The sequence below is a fragment of the Pyrgilauda ruficollis genome, unplaced genomic scaffold, assembly GCF_017590135.1.
Source record: "Pyrgilauda ruficollis isolate IOZ18807 unplaced genomic scaffold, ASM1759013v1 scaffold6, whole genome shotgun sequence".
NCBI lineage: Eukaryota > Metazoa > Chordata > Aves > Passeriformes > Passeridae > Pyrgilauda > Pyrgilauda ruficollis.
This window is the reverse complement of record NW_024527710.1, coordinates 3,199,014-3,216,504: the sequence shown is the minus strand read 5'-3', so window position 1 is coordinate 3,216,504 and position 17,491 is coordinate 3,199,014. Positions and strand designations below refer to the sequence as shown.

General features: G+C 39.9%; 1 protein-coding gene across 1 annotated transcript; it reads left to right on the top strand.

Moving 5' to 3' along the window:
- The first annotated feature begins 1,084 nt into the window (after window positions 1-1,084).
- EPHX4 (epoxide hydrolase 4) lies at window positions 1,085-17,491 on the top strand. Its single transcript, XM_041483358.1, has 7 exons — window positions 1,085-1,327; window positions 4,074-4,159; window positions 7,570-7,727; window positions 9,767-9,895; window positions 11,952-12,055; window positions 12,982-13,130; window positions 16,571-17,491. Exons 1-7 carry the CDS (start codon window positions 1,085-1,087, stop codon window positions 16,803-16,805), a joined length of 1,104 nt encoding a protein of 367 aa, XP_041339292.1. The 3' UTR covers window positions 16,806-17,491.

Below are 17,491 nucleotides of genomic sequence, written 5' to 3'. Positions count from 1 at the left end.
ATGAGCTGTGACTCCCATGTGGCCTCCAAAGTCTTGAACCTGCCCATATCCTCTAGTCTCAGAAGCAAAGGGTCTAGGAGTAAAGGTGAGTAGGCCATACAGTGAGTGAGATCAGGATTTGACATATAAGCTCATTATACTTTTCCGGCAGCCAGCAAATACCATGTCCACATTTTGCTATCTTCTAGAGCTAACAAACTGTAATTTCTTATAATGCACTTTTACAACCTGTAAAATCAATTGATTCATATAGTCACACTTGTATTTACAGTTTTGGATTACATGAGCCATTCTAGTTTTAAATTCCCCTTTACCCTGCATATCAGTAGGTTAGTAGGAGACAGACTGGTGACTTTCTTCTTACCCTGGCATCTGTGGCCTTGTATGAGACAGTGACTCTTTGGTGTATGCTCGTAGTGATGTACTAATGGGCAGGAAGGGACTGTTCAGCCTCTATCAGCCCTCCACAGTTAAGATATCAATACAGACTTCAGTCAAGTTTAGGTGATTTATCCTTTTAAGAAATATTCATTAGTATTATCATATAATAACTAAAATTGCAAATACATTTACCAAATCACCTTTAAATGGGTAATAGTGAAATGGCAGTGAAAGAATCCGGTCTTGAAAAACACTACAGTGCGAGCACACAGCCCCATGCCTGTAGTTATCCATATCTGGCACGGCAATAAGGTAAGGGCGCTCAAGGGCGCGTTCGGGCTGTGCAGTGCGATCGCCGCCGGGGCCTGGGGCAGGCACGGCGGCGGGGACGGCCCGCCGGCCGCGGCCGCTGCTCCCAATGACATTCCGGGCGCGTTCCGATGTGTCTGGTGGCTCGGCCGGAGCGCGCAGGTGACACAGTCGCACCCCGCCGCCCCAGGGACGGCTTCTCCCTCTTTCACCGCCAAATATCTGGGGAGCAGAGCCCTCCTCGGCCAAGCCCTACGCGGGCAGGCGCGACCCCCGCAGTAGCGCCGCCATCCCCGAGGCACCGCCCGGGGCCCGGCGAGCCCCGGGACGTGCGGGCGGCCGGCGCTGTGCCCGCGCTGTGCCCGGCGGCGCAGGGCGAGGGCCGCGGGGCCCGATGGCGAGACCCGGCGCTGCGTGCCCTCCGCCCGCCCGCCGGGTGATGGTGGCCGCACGGGCGCTGCTCTTCTGGGCGTTGGTTTACAGCTACTGCGGGGTGTGCGCCTGCATCGCCGGGCTGCGGCTGCTCTGGAGCATCGGCCGGCGGCCGGGCGAGACCTTCCGCTGGGTGGTGCGGGAGAACCCCCCCGCCTGCCTCAACGACCCCTCCCTGGGCACCCACTGCTACGTCCGCATCAAGGTGAGGGCGCGGGCGGGGGGAGCGGGCCCGCTGGGCGCGCAGGCACTCACCCCCGCGCTGTGCACGGCATCCCTCCCTGCCCTGCTGTGCGGGGTGCGCTGTACGTGGCATCCCTCCCTGCCCTGCCCTGCTGTGCGGGGTGCGCTGTGCACGGCATCCCTCCCTGCCCTGCTGTGCGGGGTGCGCGGACAGCCCGCCTGCCCTGCCGTGCGTGCTCACACAGCTGCGTGCATCCGACACCTGCCTGCGCTGCCCCGGAGAGCGGTGCCGTGCCCGACCCGGCTGCGGGGCCTCAGGCCGGGAGGACGCGGGGCCCGGCCGGCCCGGCTGCGGAGCCCTGTGTGGGCGGCGAGGGGATCGTTGGCCCCGGGTATCCCGCAGCCCACCGCTCCCTGCACCGCCTCTGCTCTCCCTGCTCTTTACAGTTTGCCCACTTGCACCGGGGAGCTTGTTTCGTGCATCACTGTTACAGGGAAAACGTAGAGCAAGAAGCTGGCTAATTGCTATCCCTCAGGTTGTACATTTTAAGCCACCAGTCAATTTCCGTACTTTTCTCAGGTCTCTGTGATTTGCTTCTTTACTGAATGCTCTAAATGAAGTTGTATTAGCTAGGTTTCTTTTGCAGCTATAGGTGAGCAGAGAATGCAGAGCAAGTTTTATCCAGTGCTATTTTCATAAAATAACCATAAAGATCTCTGTTCCCAGGGTTCTGTGCAGATGGTTTTGTGCCAGGCAGTACTAATATAAATTAGTGAGCCTCAGTTTGTCATGATTTGCTTGTTTTCTTTTGCTAACATCATTAGGAGGCATGTGTGGGCTTTTTACTCATATGACATGTTCTTTTTTTCCTGTACCACAAAGCAGTAAATGAACAGGCTGCTGGGGAATGAGAGGGGTATGACAGTAATAGAAGAGCATTTGGGAGCAAATCGAATTGCTGTCAATATGACAGTTGATCATGCATTTCAGGAAATAAGAAACTCTTGCTGTTGGATAACAGCAGGCTAATGGATTACTTTTCAAACACATATATCCTACAAATCTATTCAGATTTCAATAAAACTGCCAGTGTTGGAAAAGGTGGCAACATCCTATGTCTGTTCTGGAGGGTGGGAAAAAGGGAACAGCAGCAACTGAAAAAGTCGATGGGCTTAGTTTGGGCCATGTGATATCTAAACTGCTGCTGTACAAGTGGGGATAAAATTTTCAAGAGTAAAGGGAGTTCCTTAAAGCAACAAATGTATTAGAATAAAAACATGGAGGGTGAATCCCAAGAGGACTGAAAGAAGCAGCATGGAGGAGGGCCTACCTATTATTCACTAAATGAGAAACTGTGGAAGAAGACTGAGAAACTTCTACTTTTTTAAATATAAAAGGATTAAAGACAGAGTGATCTGGAGAATTATTCAGATGATGTAATGACCCCAAAATTTACTAGGAATTTCTTTTTACCTCTAGGGACTTCAACTTCATTGGCATCCCAGAGGTGAAATATCAGTGTAATTAGGGGCAAAACTGAGAAAAAGTCCCTATTATATCCAGAGCAAATATTAAAAATCCAAATAGTTCCCTCTTCAGAGCCCTTTCAAGAATGAGGATATAAGTTAATGGTTTTGGAGCTCATTAGTGACGTATGAGTATAAAGATATCTCAGAGCATTTGAAGCATCTTTGGCAAGAAAACCTTTTTTCATGCATTTGTGGTCCTTGCCCTGATATTAGCTCTTGATGTGTAGCAAAGGCATGGGGTTTTTCTTTCTTTTTTGAAATAGCAGAGACAGTGCAGGTTTTGACATTTATTCAGGAGCTGTACAACCTTTCTTCCTGCAGTTTCTTTCACATGACTTCTAAACAGTATTTTGTGAGCTAACTCCCAACTTCTGTATCTACTTCTGTGTCAGAATTCAGTAAAACCTCTAGGTCATAATGACAGTTTATTTAAATTCTACTGGATTTGACCTTCAGTCAGTGTAAGCTTGTGTACATCCATTCATTTCAATAGCATTTCAGTGTTCAGCTTCTACAATAAGTAAGTTGCCTGCCTGTAATTCTCATAAGACCCAATTCCTTAAAAGTTGCATCAGAAACTGACTATTGACAAGGCAGAAAGAAGATTATAACATTAAAGCTTAATTTTCTGAAGTGAATCTGAAACCTAGAATGATAAAAACTAGCAAATATGTCTTGCTTTCTGGTTACTTAATTTTGATTGCTTTTGGTTGTTAAGAATCCACGTGGTCCTTTATCATGCCAGAATGCAATGTGATGGTTTTAAATAGTTGCATAATCTTACCAGCTAACTGAAAGATTGGAAGTGCATTTAAAGTATTCTGCATTTTAAAGTCTCTATAGAAAGCACATGACTGGTGTCAGTGTGAAAGCAATGTGCTTGCTGTGACAATAACCTGCATTTCCCAGTGGCTGCGCCAGGCACTGCTCTGTCAGAAGTGTTTGTGTGCTCAGGGCTGGGCTGGCACACAGGCACAGCCTGGCAGGTATTGGGGATGGTCCTTCCTGGAAGAAATTGTGGTGAGTGTGGAGGATGTGGGATACTCAGCATTGCCAGGGTGTAGCAGATACCTGATCTCAGAAGTAAAGAAGGATTCTGCTTCAAAACTGATAATTTGGTATTTTTTTAGGTGCAATGTATTGTTTCTTAGAATATGGTTTGAAACCATCATCCTTCTCAAATCCCAAAGTAGCAGTTCTATGCAGCAATAAACATACTTCTCTTTCTCTTATTTTAGGATTCAGGGTTACGATTCCACTATGTGGCTGCTGGAGAAAGGGGCAAACCACTCATGTTGCTGCTTCATGGCTTTCCAGAATTCTGGTAAAACTCCCTTCACCATTTTCTGTTACAAAAGAGGCTGCATAAGATACCCAAGGATGAGCACCTCTGCTTAAAAATCCCCAGTGTGATCCCTTATAGGTATACTTTATGAATACTAATGGCATGAAGTTTCCATAGGCAATGAACCATTGAAACATTTTTTTAACTTCTGCATCCACAAAAAAGTTCCTTCAGACTAACACAAACCAAACATCTTTTTTTGTACTGTCAACCCATTTTTCCTCAGGTATGTACCCTTTCCTGCAAACTTTGTGAAGGAACTGCTAATTTTAAACAAATTTCCTTTTTGGATAGTACTTGTACTATATGGCTAAACTTATGAATTATAGCAGAGGGTATTAAAATAAGGATCCATTATATGTTAAGTGCAATCAGGATTGCTCCATTTATTAAAAATACTACACATTAATTTTTAACTGGGAGAGGGGAAGAACTATGAGTTCTATAGGCTATTGTGCAGCCTAATTTCAGAATGCTACTCAGGGAAAAAGGTTCTATTATTAGTTCATCACAAGATGAATGATGAATCAAACCCAATCCTAAATGTTTGTTTATAACAATGAAAAGCAGTCATGTGTCCAATGATTTAACCAAATTGCTCAGGCTGTCGTTGTCAGGTTTAACTAGTGAAGCATGGCTTACAGAACTTGCACAGGAAAACCAGTAAGGGAATAAGGGGAGTACTAATGCCAGAAATACAGCAAGGTAAATGATCCTTTTCCTTACCAAACTCAGCTGTGGGGCTAGAGGCCACTGCTGGAGCTGTGATCTTCCAGTCTGTACTCAGGTCATACCATGCTAAACTGACCCAAGTAGAAGAGAGGTCAGTTCTCTTCCCTCAGCAATTTCCCCTAGGTACTCATGCCCTTCAGGGTGATGGGTCAGAGTCACATCTCTGTTAAGTTAAATTTTCAAAGAAGGACATTATTCTAGTAATAAATTGCTATCTAAAATTATTAAAGCTCTAAACTTTGATTGAAAGGACAGTTAGATGGGCCAGTGCATATTCTGTTCAAACACTATGCATATCTTGCATAAAGCACATTCTAACACAGGCAATGAGACTACAGCTGATTTCCCCTATGGGGGAATAGTAATGGAGAAATTAGCATTTTATATACAAATCCTACTGAGATTAGGTATATTATTTTTAAAAAGCAGAAAGTAATTCTTACCATTTAGAATAGTGAGTCATGCTATAAGTGGCAGCTACTAGATTGTATTGTCTGACCATTCAAAAGGGATGAATAAAAAACCTGTTATGTAGGTCACTGGGACCACCAAGAGTTTCTATCATTGTTTTTAAAAAGAACACTACATGCTAATAGTCTGTAAACCAATCATATTACCAATATTTGTGCTGGGTTGTTCATTCACTCAGTGAATACGTTTTCATTCAGAAATAGTGATTGTTCTGAGAGCACGAGATAAAATAACCACAATTTAAGAGAGATGTAAAGCAGCATCAAATTTGTATTGTTTGTCTAGGAAAACAAAAAGGATATTATCCACAATTACAGTTCTTAATAAATCCTCTGCCTTCAAATGTCTCAAGGTTATAACTAGGACAAATATAACCAGAGAATACTGACCACTAAGAGTGACAGAGAATGTCTGAAGGTGACAGATCACTAAAGAATATAGCACACCAGAGCCAATGAGGGTTTTAGATGCATAAGAACTTGAAAATCAATACATTGTGGAAGGTCAATAATAAAATACTTGAAACTGGACATAATGTGTTGAGGCAGCTGAGTACTTAAAAGTATTGTGTGAGCTGCAACATTTTATACTACTTGCCCTTTAGAAAAAATATTATCAGAAAGTCTCAAAATAGAGTCAGCCTTATGAACATGGAGGCATTCACAACATTTCCAAATTCTGCTTGCAAAGCCGTTGTCCAATAGTTATATATCATATGGCATAAAAGGGTTTATTTGAATATAAAACCTACCCATTTGATAGGTCAGACATTTGGAGACTGATGGACTGTTATGGAAACAGAGGATGAGAGTAACTTGTAGACATTTTCAGAAAACAAAAATAGTTGATTTATGTATTTATGGGCCTGGTTCTTTCTTCTTACTGAAGTATATAGAATAGCTGCAACAGTTACCATGGCAAATTCAGCTTCCAAGTCATTATATAACGCCTGTGAAAAATTTATTCCCAGAGATCTCAGCTAAACCTTGTCTTTGCATTATATAGCACTGAAATTAAAATGTTCTGACTATGAAAACAGATTCATATCACTGAGTGTTCCTGTAACCTTATTTAATTTCAAAGTCCCTAATAGGCTGGAGGCAAAGGTAAAGTGGAAGAGCCCATGGTCTGATACATATGTTGTTTGGATTAAGGTAGAATTCTGTGCACACTTACAACCACTGATGATCCAAATGTTATATATCCTTTCTCTGAAACTGTTGAAACAAGCAGAAGTAGAAGCTAGATCCTAGCACAGAGGGATACAGTCACTGTTATATATGTCCAGAAGGATCATGTTTTTCATATATCTTTCTAGTACAGTGTAAGATGAGACGATGTCAGTCTTGGTACTGGCTATTCTAAAATTCATTTGGTTTCAATAACAGCTGAAGGACAGGTAGTTCTTGCAGCTTAAGACCACCATTTTCTTTTTATTTTTGCTTCATAACACACATCCAGCCACTACATACAGTAACAGAGTGAGGAATAGCCCAGCCCTTTGCCTGAGTTCTTGCCTTTGTCTGCCTTTTGATGTATGTAATGCTATCGCTCTTTTCCGTAGAAACCCAAGGATGAAATACTTTGTCTAGTAACAACACACTGAGAGAGCTTGTTCTGCAACAGTTCTGGTACAGAGACACAGATGAGTGTGTACACAGGATAAATCCTATAAACTTCACCAAGATAATTTGTTATTAACTGGATTTCTTTCTTTGGTTTATTTAGTGTATGAATTATCTGACATTCTTTTTGTGAATAGAAAAAATTGGCAAAACATGGCTGTGAGTAAGCCAGGGAGAAGAGAAAGCTTTTGAGATCTTACTTTTTTGATGCTACCATGGCTCCAAGGATAAAACAGAATAGTCCTCCCTGTGCTCTGGCTTATGCCTGCTTCCTTTGCAGCAAAGGGACTGTGCCAGACTCCAGGAATTGTTGAAAAACCCTGGCTCTGGCCATGTCCCCTTTGTGGCAGCTGCACTTTGTTACTGGGGGATTCAAGATGGGAGCACAAAACTACTGCAGCCACAAAGGACCATCAACACAGCACAGAAAGGAAGAAGAATCTCATAGCAAACAAAGCCATGCAAGTTTGCCCTCAAATATCTGGGTGCAAAAGCATTGAGTGCATTTTTGGTATCATACTGCTTGACCTTGTAACTCCAACTTTTTTTCCCCTTTGTTAGGTATTCTTGGCGCCATCAATTGCGGGAATTTAAAAGTGAATATCGAGTGGTGGCCCTGGATTTGAGAGGTTATGGAGAAACAGATGCTCCTCCTCACAAAGAAAATTACAAGTTAGATTGCCTCATAGCAGACATAAAGGATATTTTGGAATCTCTAGGTACGTTAGTAGAAGAAAAACCTACTTGACTCAAAAATGACTTGATTTTCTAGGAAAAGAAACCTACAGAAATAACTAGCACTGTTTTGTTTGTGTTTTTTTAAATATATGCATTACAGAGGTGTATAGGTATAAATCTAAGGATACTAATATTTTTTGACAATTATAAATGGAAATTTCTAAATTTATAAATGTAATTTCTAATTACAATGAGTATGTCAGTATAAGCAATATGTAAAGATGATTTTTTCATCAGGACTTTTGAAAAGAAAATTCCCATGTGCTGTAATATGCAGTACAAACCTATGGTCTTTTTCCCAAAGAAGTCTTTCCTCCTAATCACTTGCACTTAATGGATAATATTCTGAGTTACAGTCTTAAAGCACTTGCAGACCAATGAATTTATATCAGATGGCATTCTTCTTGCACAAACAAGACATAATAAATATTGTGGGCTTTACAGAGATGGTGAGAGTGCATCTGCTGTATTGGAAAAAAAAAAGACCTCAGAAAACACTGCCCTCTGCACAATACTACTCCTGTCAATTCTCAAGAGCTGAATCACTCTGTCTTACACAACAGTGAGAGCAGAAGGGAGACCAAGGGGCACACTGCTCTCTGTGGCAAATACACAGGGTAAAAGTCTAGAGCTGAAGTGCAAAATTCACCCCTCCAGTTCAGTTTGAAGTGTCCCTCTTTGGGTGATAAATTTTAACCCCTGGCGAAGGGTATTTCCCTTCCATACCAAGATTCGATTGTCATTCTCTGAGTAATTTTAATTCCCTGGATACTCTAGCCATAGTAAAACAACTTACTGCATTTCATATGGAGAAATAATAAAGCAGTGATTCAAGTTCTGAGATTTGAATTTAGGATTTGTTTTGCTTGTGATGTTTGAGTATTGGTAAAAGATTGGGCAGGCAGTCAGTCCTCACATAGTGTTGACATTTTCCAGCCTTTGCTGGTTGTGTTAATCTCCATGGTAATGCCATGGTTATGCTTGAGAAGTGCTCTCAGCATAATTCAATTTCAGAGGGATTTAAATTTTTTTTGGAAAATCACTTCAGAGCCCTGTTATCTTTGTTTGTCCTAATCCCAAGTTAAATTCTTTTGGAGGACTTGATGATATCAAAAGTGCTCCAAAAGATTTCTATCCAAGAGGGTTTATAAGGTTCTTTGACAACTGTGTCCAAATTTATGTCAGAATTCTAAACATCTTGGCTTTTATATGTTTCAGTTGTAGTCTGTGTTCTCAACATTCCAGTCCTCAATGAGGAGGGTGATAGTATCTGACACTAGAGTATGTTGTTTTCCAGCAGTGGTTAAAGAAGGAGTGTTAAGCTTTCAAAACACTTGGTCACTATCCTGCCCATGCCCCTTCTATTGCTGCTAAAATACAATTTTTATTGATGAAAGAATAAGTATGTGAATGTCCAGAATTGCCAACAAAACAGCTTATGGAGAAAAGCTACAGGCCTCCTAAGTATGTAAATGGGAGTGTTTGCACATGCTATATATATGGCTACTATATAATTCCCACTTTTTGCATAATGATGCCACTGAGTGCTTAAATAACCTCTCATATTCAGAGAAATACATTAGGATTAATTTTGTTCTGGAGGTGCTCAGGAGATTGCTCAGTCTTCTTGCCTGCAGTTTCAAATTCCAAACTCCTAAACATGGCAAATGTACCTGCATTATAATGACTGCAGACTGAACTGTCTATCTGACCCTGCACTGGCCAAGATGTGAACAGGGTGGCCATCTGCATATTCAGTGACTTTAGGGTGACATGGAGGTAGCAGAGTTGAAGTTGAATGAAGTCCAATTAAATACTTTGACATATTTGTAAATTTTTAAACTGTAACAGTGCCCTATATTTTCTGACCATTAGTAATGGAAGTGGTATACTATTGAAGTTACATTAATAAATGTTCTGAACCACCTATTTAGCCCAATAATGATTTTATTGTATGAGCTGATTTCTGTGGATACTAATTCCTTTGAAATAAAAGCATGTGTCTGTGTTTATGTGGTAGGGTACAACAAGTGTGTGTTGATTGGCCATGACTGGGGAGGAATGATCGCTTGGTTAGTGGCCATATGTTACCCTGAAATGGTAACTAAGCTGATTGTGGTTAATTTCCCTCATCCTTCTGTATTTACAGGTAAGTTTTACAGTAGTCTTTGTTAATCCAAAGTATCTGCATTTTGGTCATGATTGTGTTTGCTTTGAGAACCAACAGCCTGCCTCAGCAGATGAGCTGCCAATGCTCTATGGCTCTCACAGTCTGGACTGTATTTTATGAAGCAGGAAGATATCAAGTATTTATTTGACTACTGGAAATAAATTTATTGTAAGAAGTGGGGATGCTTGCAACAAAAGTTACAGATTTTTTTTAATCCTTGAGGGTCCACAAACATAATTTTCATACACATTAATCTGTTTTGTTGCACTTTATCAAGAAAAAATTCCCAAAGAGTGATGTATATTATGTTACATTTTGATAAAGGCCACACTGCATTATTAAATCTGCATACGCCTGTCTTTGTATGAATGTGAATCAGACATTACAATTACATCCTGATTTAGGTGACAAGTGACAATTTGTGATCTCGTACAATCTTCATTGGAAGAAGTCTTTCCAGGCTACTTAATAGATGCTCAGGAATATACCAGTACTTTGCTGAAACGGGACTCATTTCACTATTTTTTGTGTGATAGAGTTGAGTTTGTCTACTACCCAGAATTACAAAACATTTCAAAGGGATAATATCAACATTCAGTAATGAAAAGGAAAGTACTATCTCACTAATTTGAATTTTTTCAATTGCTGGCCTTACCCTATCTCCATTTAAAAAGTCACCCCATTTCCCCATAAATAGCTAAGAATAGTCAGCAGAGCTTTAATTTTCATTTCAATTGAATGTAAATCTGACCTTACACTGTGGGATCAGCCACACCATCCCTATTTGTTGTTCTCACTGTGTTCTTGGGCACCTTTCTAAGATACTAAAGGACATTTTGCCAGGTGGTAAATCCACACTTACCCATGGAGAGGTCTGTTTACCACAAGAACAAGCAGGAGATTTTGCAGTGTTTTCAATGAGAGCAGGAGCAAGTCTGTAGAAAAGATAATTGCATTTTATTGTAGTATTTTTTTGCATATTTGTTGAACTACAAAAATCTGTTCTGTAGCTTGATGAATTCTCCCTACATTAAATTTATTCTACTGTGGATTAAAAGAAAATAGAGTTTATAAATAGTACAGAAAAGTAAAGTGATCGGTGCTGACAATGGCCCATCAGGAAAAATATAATGGATAATGCAATTTAAGAATGTATAAGATATGAAACTTTAGAAGATACCTAACACTTCAATTGCTGTTGGCTTAAAATCTATTTTTATGCACTGTCAGAATTATATATTAGAGATATGTCCTGTGTTGGGAATGTGGGTTTTTGCATTCCTAAATTTGCACCTGTAAAGGAAAAGTTCTAGACTTCCTAGTACCGGCACACATTGTGTGCTTGCTTTGAGGAAGTTAAATATTTGAATATCAGTGCTGGCTCTTGAAACTCACTGGAGACACAGATTTACAATTAAAAAAACCAAAACCCAGTCAATGCAAGTTTGTTATAGATAGATATAATTTTCTTTTGCTATATATGCTCCTATGTCTTTAAAAATGATTGTAAAAATCTTTGAAAAGTGACTGTATGTAATCTTGATTACAGTCCTTGAAATTGCCAAAAAGACACTGTTAGAAAAATTCTATACTTCAATGAACAGTAGTGATGCAGTCTTTACAATGTCAGTGGATCATCATCTACAGGTTTCTGTGCATCACATCATTGATGAGAGAAATACCTATTTATGCCTTTTATTCTATATCTGGAAAAAATTGCTTTGGACTATCTACACAAATAGATCTCTAAGTGAAAAACTACCATGCAATTAAACTCTCCAGTGCTGCTGTCCTCACCTAATCTTTGGCAAACTTTTGTTTTGCTGGCTGTTTCTATTAACATTTATAAAAGAAGTATATTTTAATGGCCACATCATATATTTACTCCTGAAACAATAATCATCTTTTGTCACACAGCATACTTTAATGTAATATTTTTAAAACATTCCTTTAAGTTTAAAAAATAGTAATATTACTAGTAATTTTGTTTGGGCCATCAGTTTTCATTTTTAATTCATGGACATTTTTGTTTCAGAATACATTCTACGACATCCATCACAATTGATTAAATCTGGTTACTACTTCTTTTTCCAAATGCCATGGTTTCCTGAATTCATGTTTACACTAAATGATTTCAAGGTGAGCAAAATGAATGCTCTTGTTTATATATGTAACTGTGAGTAATGGAATAATTGCCATCTACATTGATCCCTTCTGATGTAGTTATAGTTACTGGAAAAAATATGGAGCCTTCTGATTTTTCTTCTTAAGCTTTATATAAAGTAGCATACAAGTACACAGAGTCTCTGAGATTAACTCTTACTTCTGCATTCTGGGAGGTGCTGAGGGAGGTACTTTCAACCTCAGCACTGCAGTGCATTACTCCACCTAGACAGTCAGCTGCTTTTACTTGTGCCCAAACCAGTGGGACACCGTTGGTGCCTGGGGAATCCCTCCTGAATTATCTGAAGTTCCTGTGTGCAGCGGGACATCCTCTTTCTCTCAGAGCCTACTACAGGGCAGGCAGTGTGGGAGGCTGGGCACTGCATTCAGCCCCGTGATGAACTGTGCCCGAGAAGCCAAGGCCAGCCCTTTGTATAACCTTACACGTGAGCAGGAGCCGATAGAAAAGGACAACAGTGCAGGGTACACCCTCCTACACACCAACAGCCCCGAGCACAGCTCCCCGTGCTGCACACACAGGGCACAGCGGCTGGGAGGTCAGGAATCATCCTCCCTCCTGCCCTGCCACGTGCTGGGGTCCATCCCAAAAACACCCATGTGCCTGCACTTGCCTGTCACAGGTAGCAGGTCAGGATGCAGTAACTTGGTAATACTGGTATTTCTCTGTATTGATTATTCTGGAATAAGTTATACTAGAGATGTTTACCTTGTGCTTTACACATAGCTGTCTAAAAACTCATTTGAACCATTCTTTGTTCTTTGAACATAAATAGATTTTATAAATATACATAAACAGATTTAGAAAGATGTGTCCTGTTGAAGGAGAGAAATCACATTTTCTAGCTATCTTACATAATAGCTTTTTCTTCTTGCTTTTGTAGGTTCTGAAAAGTTTATTTACCAGCCAGGCCACTGGAATTGGAAGGAAAGGCTGCAGATTAACTGCAGAGGATATTGAAGCTTATCTCTATGTCTTTTCACAACCCGGAGCATTAACAGGACCCATTAACCATTACAGAACTCTTTTCAGGTCAGTATAATATTCCCAAGCAAAGGAAAATATTCTAGAGTCCCCTGGAGCTCAGAGGTGTTACTGTGGCTCCTCTCCTGCTGCTGAACCAGGGGAAAACCCCAGGTGTGCTCCTGAAGGCTCACCAGGTGCGCACAGGCCCAGTCAAGCAGCGAGAGGCCAGGTGTGTTTGAGAGGTGTCCACACAAAACAGTAAAACAAGCAGAGGGCACAAAAGGAAAATCTTTGTTTCAAAATCTAATAAAGCAAAAACTCTTCTTCATTCACAGCCTCCATGACAATCCCAAAAACCCACCTCTAAATAATACTTTAAAAATTAACATCAATTGTTTGCATTACAGTTCATATTATGATAATATCTATCAAGAGCTTATTATTATATAATACTACTAGATGATATGGCATCCAAGTATGTTACCCGTACTTGTAACTTTACAAGACCATAGCTGGCACAATTTTATTGTGTTTAGGCTATTTCTGTTTTTCAGAAAGGTGGGGGAGGTTTTTTATAACTAAGATAAACTAACGTAACTTTGTTTGGGTTTGGGATTTTTTTGTTCCTTTATTGGTCTTAGCAGACTCACTTCCTAGAGTAAAACAGAGATAGCATCATAATAGGAGATATTTTTGCAAGATTAATATTTATTTTCTCCAATAGCTTTCTAATGGTTTTAACTTTCCTGAAAGGAGTTGGCTTGGCCTTAGAGACAGACACCCCCTTTTTTACCTACCAAAAACAGGGCCAGAAGGTCTTAACTCTGCATATATTCCACTTATAGCACTAACTTGGACTGTATCAAGAAGAGTGGCATTGAATTTGTTTTTCCTTTACCATCTCCAGTCTTCAGCAGTGATAAATGTCCTGCATGCTTCTCCAACAAAAGACCAGGTTCCCAATATCCTTTAAAACAGCAATTCCCTTCTTTTCCTAAACTCAGGCAGTAGATGTTTGAAGTAGAGTAACTTTTCATTTTCCATGGTCCAAATTTACTGCTACCTTTATTGCTCTTTCTGTGTCATCCATGCTGTCACTGTCAGGAGAGCAATCAGCAGGGAAACCACTGTGAGGAAAACAGGGACCTGAGCTGGGTGCTGCCTTGTACAGGCTGAGACAGAACTGGAAGGAGAAAGCAGAAAGCTAACCCTAGGCATGGCTGACAGTGGGGAACAAATGAGACGGCTGTGCTGGTAACAGTACACTTATTTAAGGCTGTGCAGAGAGCAGCCGATGACCTCAGCTGGGTGTCGAGGGCCACGGGGCTGCTGCGTGCCCAGCGGCTCCGCGGCCCCGCAGCAGCCCCGGGCAGGGCTAATGAGGAGCTGAGAGGCGCCAGCGCCCCGAGCCCTGCTCGTTCCCGCGGCCACAGCACCTCGCTCCACTGCCTGTGCACATTAACCAGCTGCTCCTCCGACAGCAGCAGCGCCTGTGGTAGCTGAGTTGCTCTGGGAGTACAGACAAATGGAAGAGTTGTGAACCTTTAAACTATTGTTTCAGGCCTTTTCAGACTCAATAAGAAGGTGTAGTATCAGTTATAAGTCAGACAGTATCTTCACAGCTATTAATTCCTCTGTGTATTTTGTGTGTATGTTTGTGCATTGTTTGCTTTATTTTGCTGATGAAAGTACACCTGCACTGAATTCAGAGAATCTTATTTAGGTGCCATCAGTCACAACGCAGCAGGCTTTGGACTGGAACAAAAAGATCAGTCACTCAGTTCTTGCCACCAGTTTTGATGGTCGCGCCTTATGGGATGGGAATCATTAAATATGAAAAGTGGATTGGAATTTTCCCTTTCTCTCATCTAAGCCATTAAGCAGCACTTGGATGCAAATTACTTGTATTCACCATAACTCCCAGTGGGCTGAGACTGGTGACCTACGTGTTGAAGGGTTCTGACTCATTACTATCCACTTGGAGGTTCATTCTTCAGAGCCTAATATTTCTGGAATGTTATTTCCAAAGAGTGATTAAAATAACCTGCTTCCATCCATCACCAGCACATCTTTTTATAAATAGCACAGTGGTCATGCACTATACATTAAATACAAACACTTGGAGAATAAATCCATAAAGTTTTTATATCATGCTTAGTTAAGAGAGATAGGTAAGAAGCTGGAAATTGAATTTCTTCTGATGTGCCATTTGTTTAAACAATAGCATTAGTTCTCTTGTAACAGTTAAGTATGTCACTGTTTACAGAGAAATTGTATAACAATGTATGAAGGTCTGAGTCTGTTTTTCAAAGACTTTAATATTTCATGAATGGAACTTCCCTTTCTAAATGAGAAATTTGTGCATTGATTGTTATTAAAGGCAATTTCTGGAAACTTCAGGAATGATATCATTTCCCATAGTCCAGACTGAACAGAAATACAGTGTAGGTCATAGGCAATGAAAAGTGACAAAAAAAGCCTGTGAAAAAAAGCCTGTAAAAAGCCTGATAGAGTTTACCTAAGTGAGGCTGCACACTTTGCAAGGCACAAAACAGTAAACTGTACAGTAGTGAAAAAACACATACGTTAATAGTGAAGGGATCCAGGATAACGGAGTAAAAGGTAAAGAGATTAATCTCAATGCATGGAATCAGATATCAGATTATCAGTTTTTTAAATTGGTACTATGAATAAGCTGTGGTTCAGTGGGTGCGGTCAGGTTGTTTGCCAAATGAAATTTAAATCCACTGGTAAAAAAGGCCATTTTAAGAATTTTTGTAATCCTCAGTCAAAATGAAATTATTATCTAAAGTGATCTTTTATTTACATTTCTTGACTTTGCATGTAAGTAGAGAAGAATGTCTTCAAAGTCTCAATTTCTTTGCCTTGTTTTAAACTAAGACATGTCACCTTTTTAGTCCTGCTCTTTTTACAGAGCATCGTCTCTTAACTAACTCCTAAGTTTACAACTAGTACTTACATACGTCATAAAAGTTTATTTTGTGAGGAAATCTTTTTTTATACATTACTGGTTTAAAATAATCCTATTTTTGCATTAATATAATAAAGACTTGTATCTGATCAGATGGAATCTATTTTGAATTGCCTCAGCTCGTCTGTCACTCGATGTGGCTAAAAGTAAGGAATTCAAACTTAGATAAATTTTTTTGCATTTTTGAAATGTGCTGGAATAAATTCTGATAGGTTAATACTGAAAAGTCTTTCATACTAGCTACTTGCATCTTTCATGTCTATAATATGAGGTAATATTTATAAAACTAACAATTTTAAATAATTGTATTAAGAAAAAAATTAGTGAAAGTTTAAGTAGGTCATTTTGATAGAACTTAGAGTCACAGTGTTTCTTTGATATTGCAGAAGATACTGTGGCACCTAGAAAGTTTACAATGAGATTCACTGCATTGATTTCAAAAGCTGTATTGAATAAAATATGTCTTGGTGATTTTTTTATTAAAATAAGACCTAACTGTGTTTTATTTTTAAAGCTGCCTACCTCTGCAGCACCATGAAGTCATCATGCCAACCCTGCTGTTATGGGGAGAAAGAGATGCATTTATGGAAGTTGAGATGGCAGAAATTACAAGGATTTATGTTAAAAATCATTTCAGGTTAACTATTTTGTCAGAAGCCAGTCATTGGCTCCAGCAGGATCAACCTGACATAGTGAACAAGTTGATATGGACCTTTCTTAAGGAAGAGACAAAAAGAAAAAGAGAATGACTGTTTGTACATGTTTTAAGGGGTCTAAATAAAAGCTCTTTGGATTTAAAACCTAATTGTTATCAGGGCCATATTTCCAGCCTGCCTTCTATTTTGAGCTCTGTTAGAGAAGTGTTTTCATTGTACTGTACATTTGGACACTAATCGTACAGCTAAAAGAAATGAGTATGAGAATATATGATACCAACATTGGTTTTACCTGTATACTTGTATTTTGCACATAAAAACACCTGCCTTAAAATACATATGTATTTGTACAGAAAGAAAATCATGGAAAGTTGCTTGGTTTTGTTTTCTCCCTTGCTTTACAGTTGTAATGTGTGGTGCCTTTTACAAATTTATAATGAAACAATATAGTGGTGCCATACTGAAGAAAGTCACAAGTTTTCATTCTAGATTTGCCTGAATTTTTTTAATGTATTTTACCATTAAACAGTAACTCTTTTTATCTATATTTTAGCATACTGAATGACTGAAAATTTTCTGGGTACGTTTCTAGTCTTCAAGTGAATAATGATCCGTATTTTGTTGTATTGTTGAATGCAGCTGCTTTGCGCAATGTGTTTTTCTTTCTTGACTAAAAAATGGGAAACCTGTACACTCCACATGTCTGGACAAGAACAATGGAAAATTAAGATATAACATGTATCAAATCCACCTCTGTCTAATAAAATGCAACTTACAAG

What these genes read in the sequence shown, in the direction of transcription:
- EPHX4 (XM_041483358.1), top strand. Translation starts at nt 1,085, where the DNA reads ATGGCGAGACCCGGCGCTGCGTGCCCTCCGCCCGCCCGCCGGGTGATG. An exon ending in GGATATTTTGGAATCTCTAG is followed by an intron (nt 7,728 to 9,766) that starts GTACGTTAGTAG and finishes TTTATGTGGTAG; the next exon opens with GGTACAACAAGTGTGTGTTG. An exon ending in TTACACTAAATGATTTCAAG is followed by an intron (nt 12,056 to 12,981) that starts GTGAGCAAAATG and finishes TTGCTTTTGTAG; the next exon opens with GTTCTGAAAAGTTTATTTAC.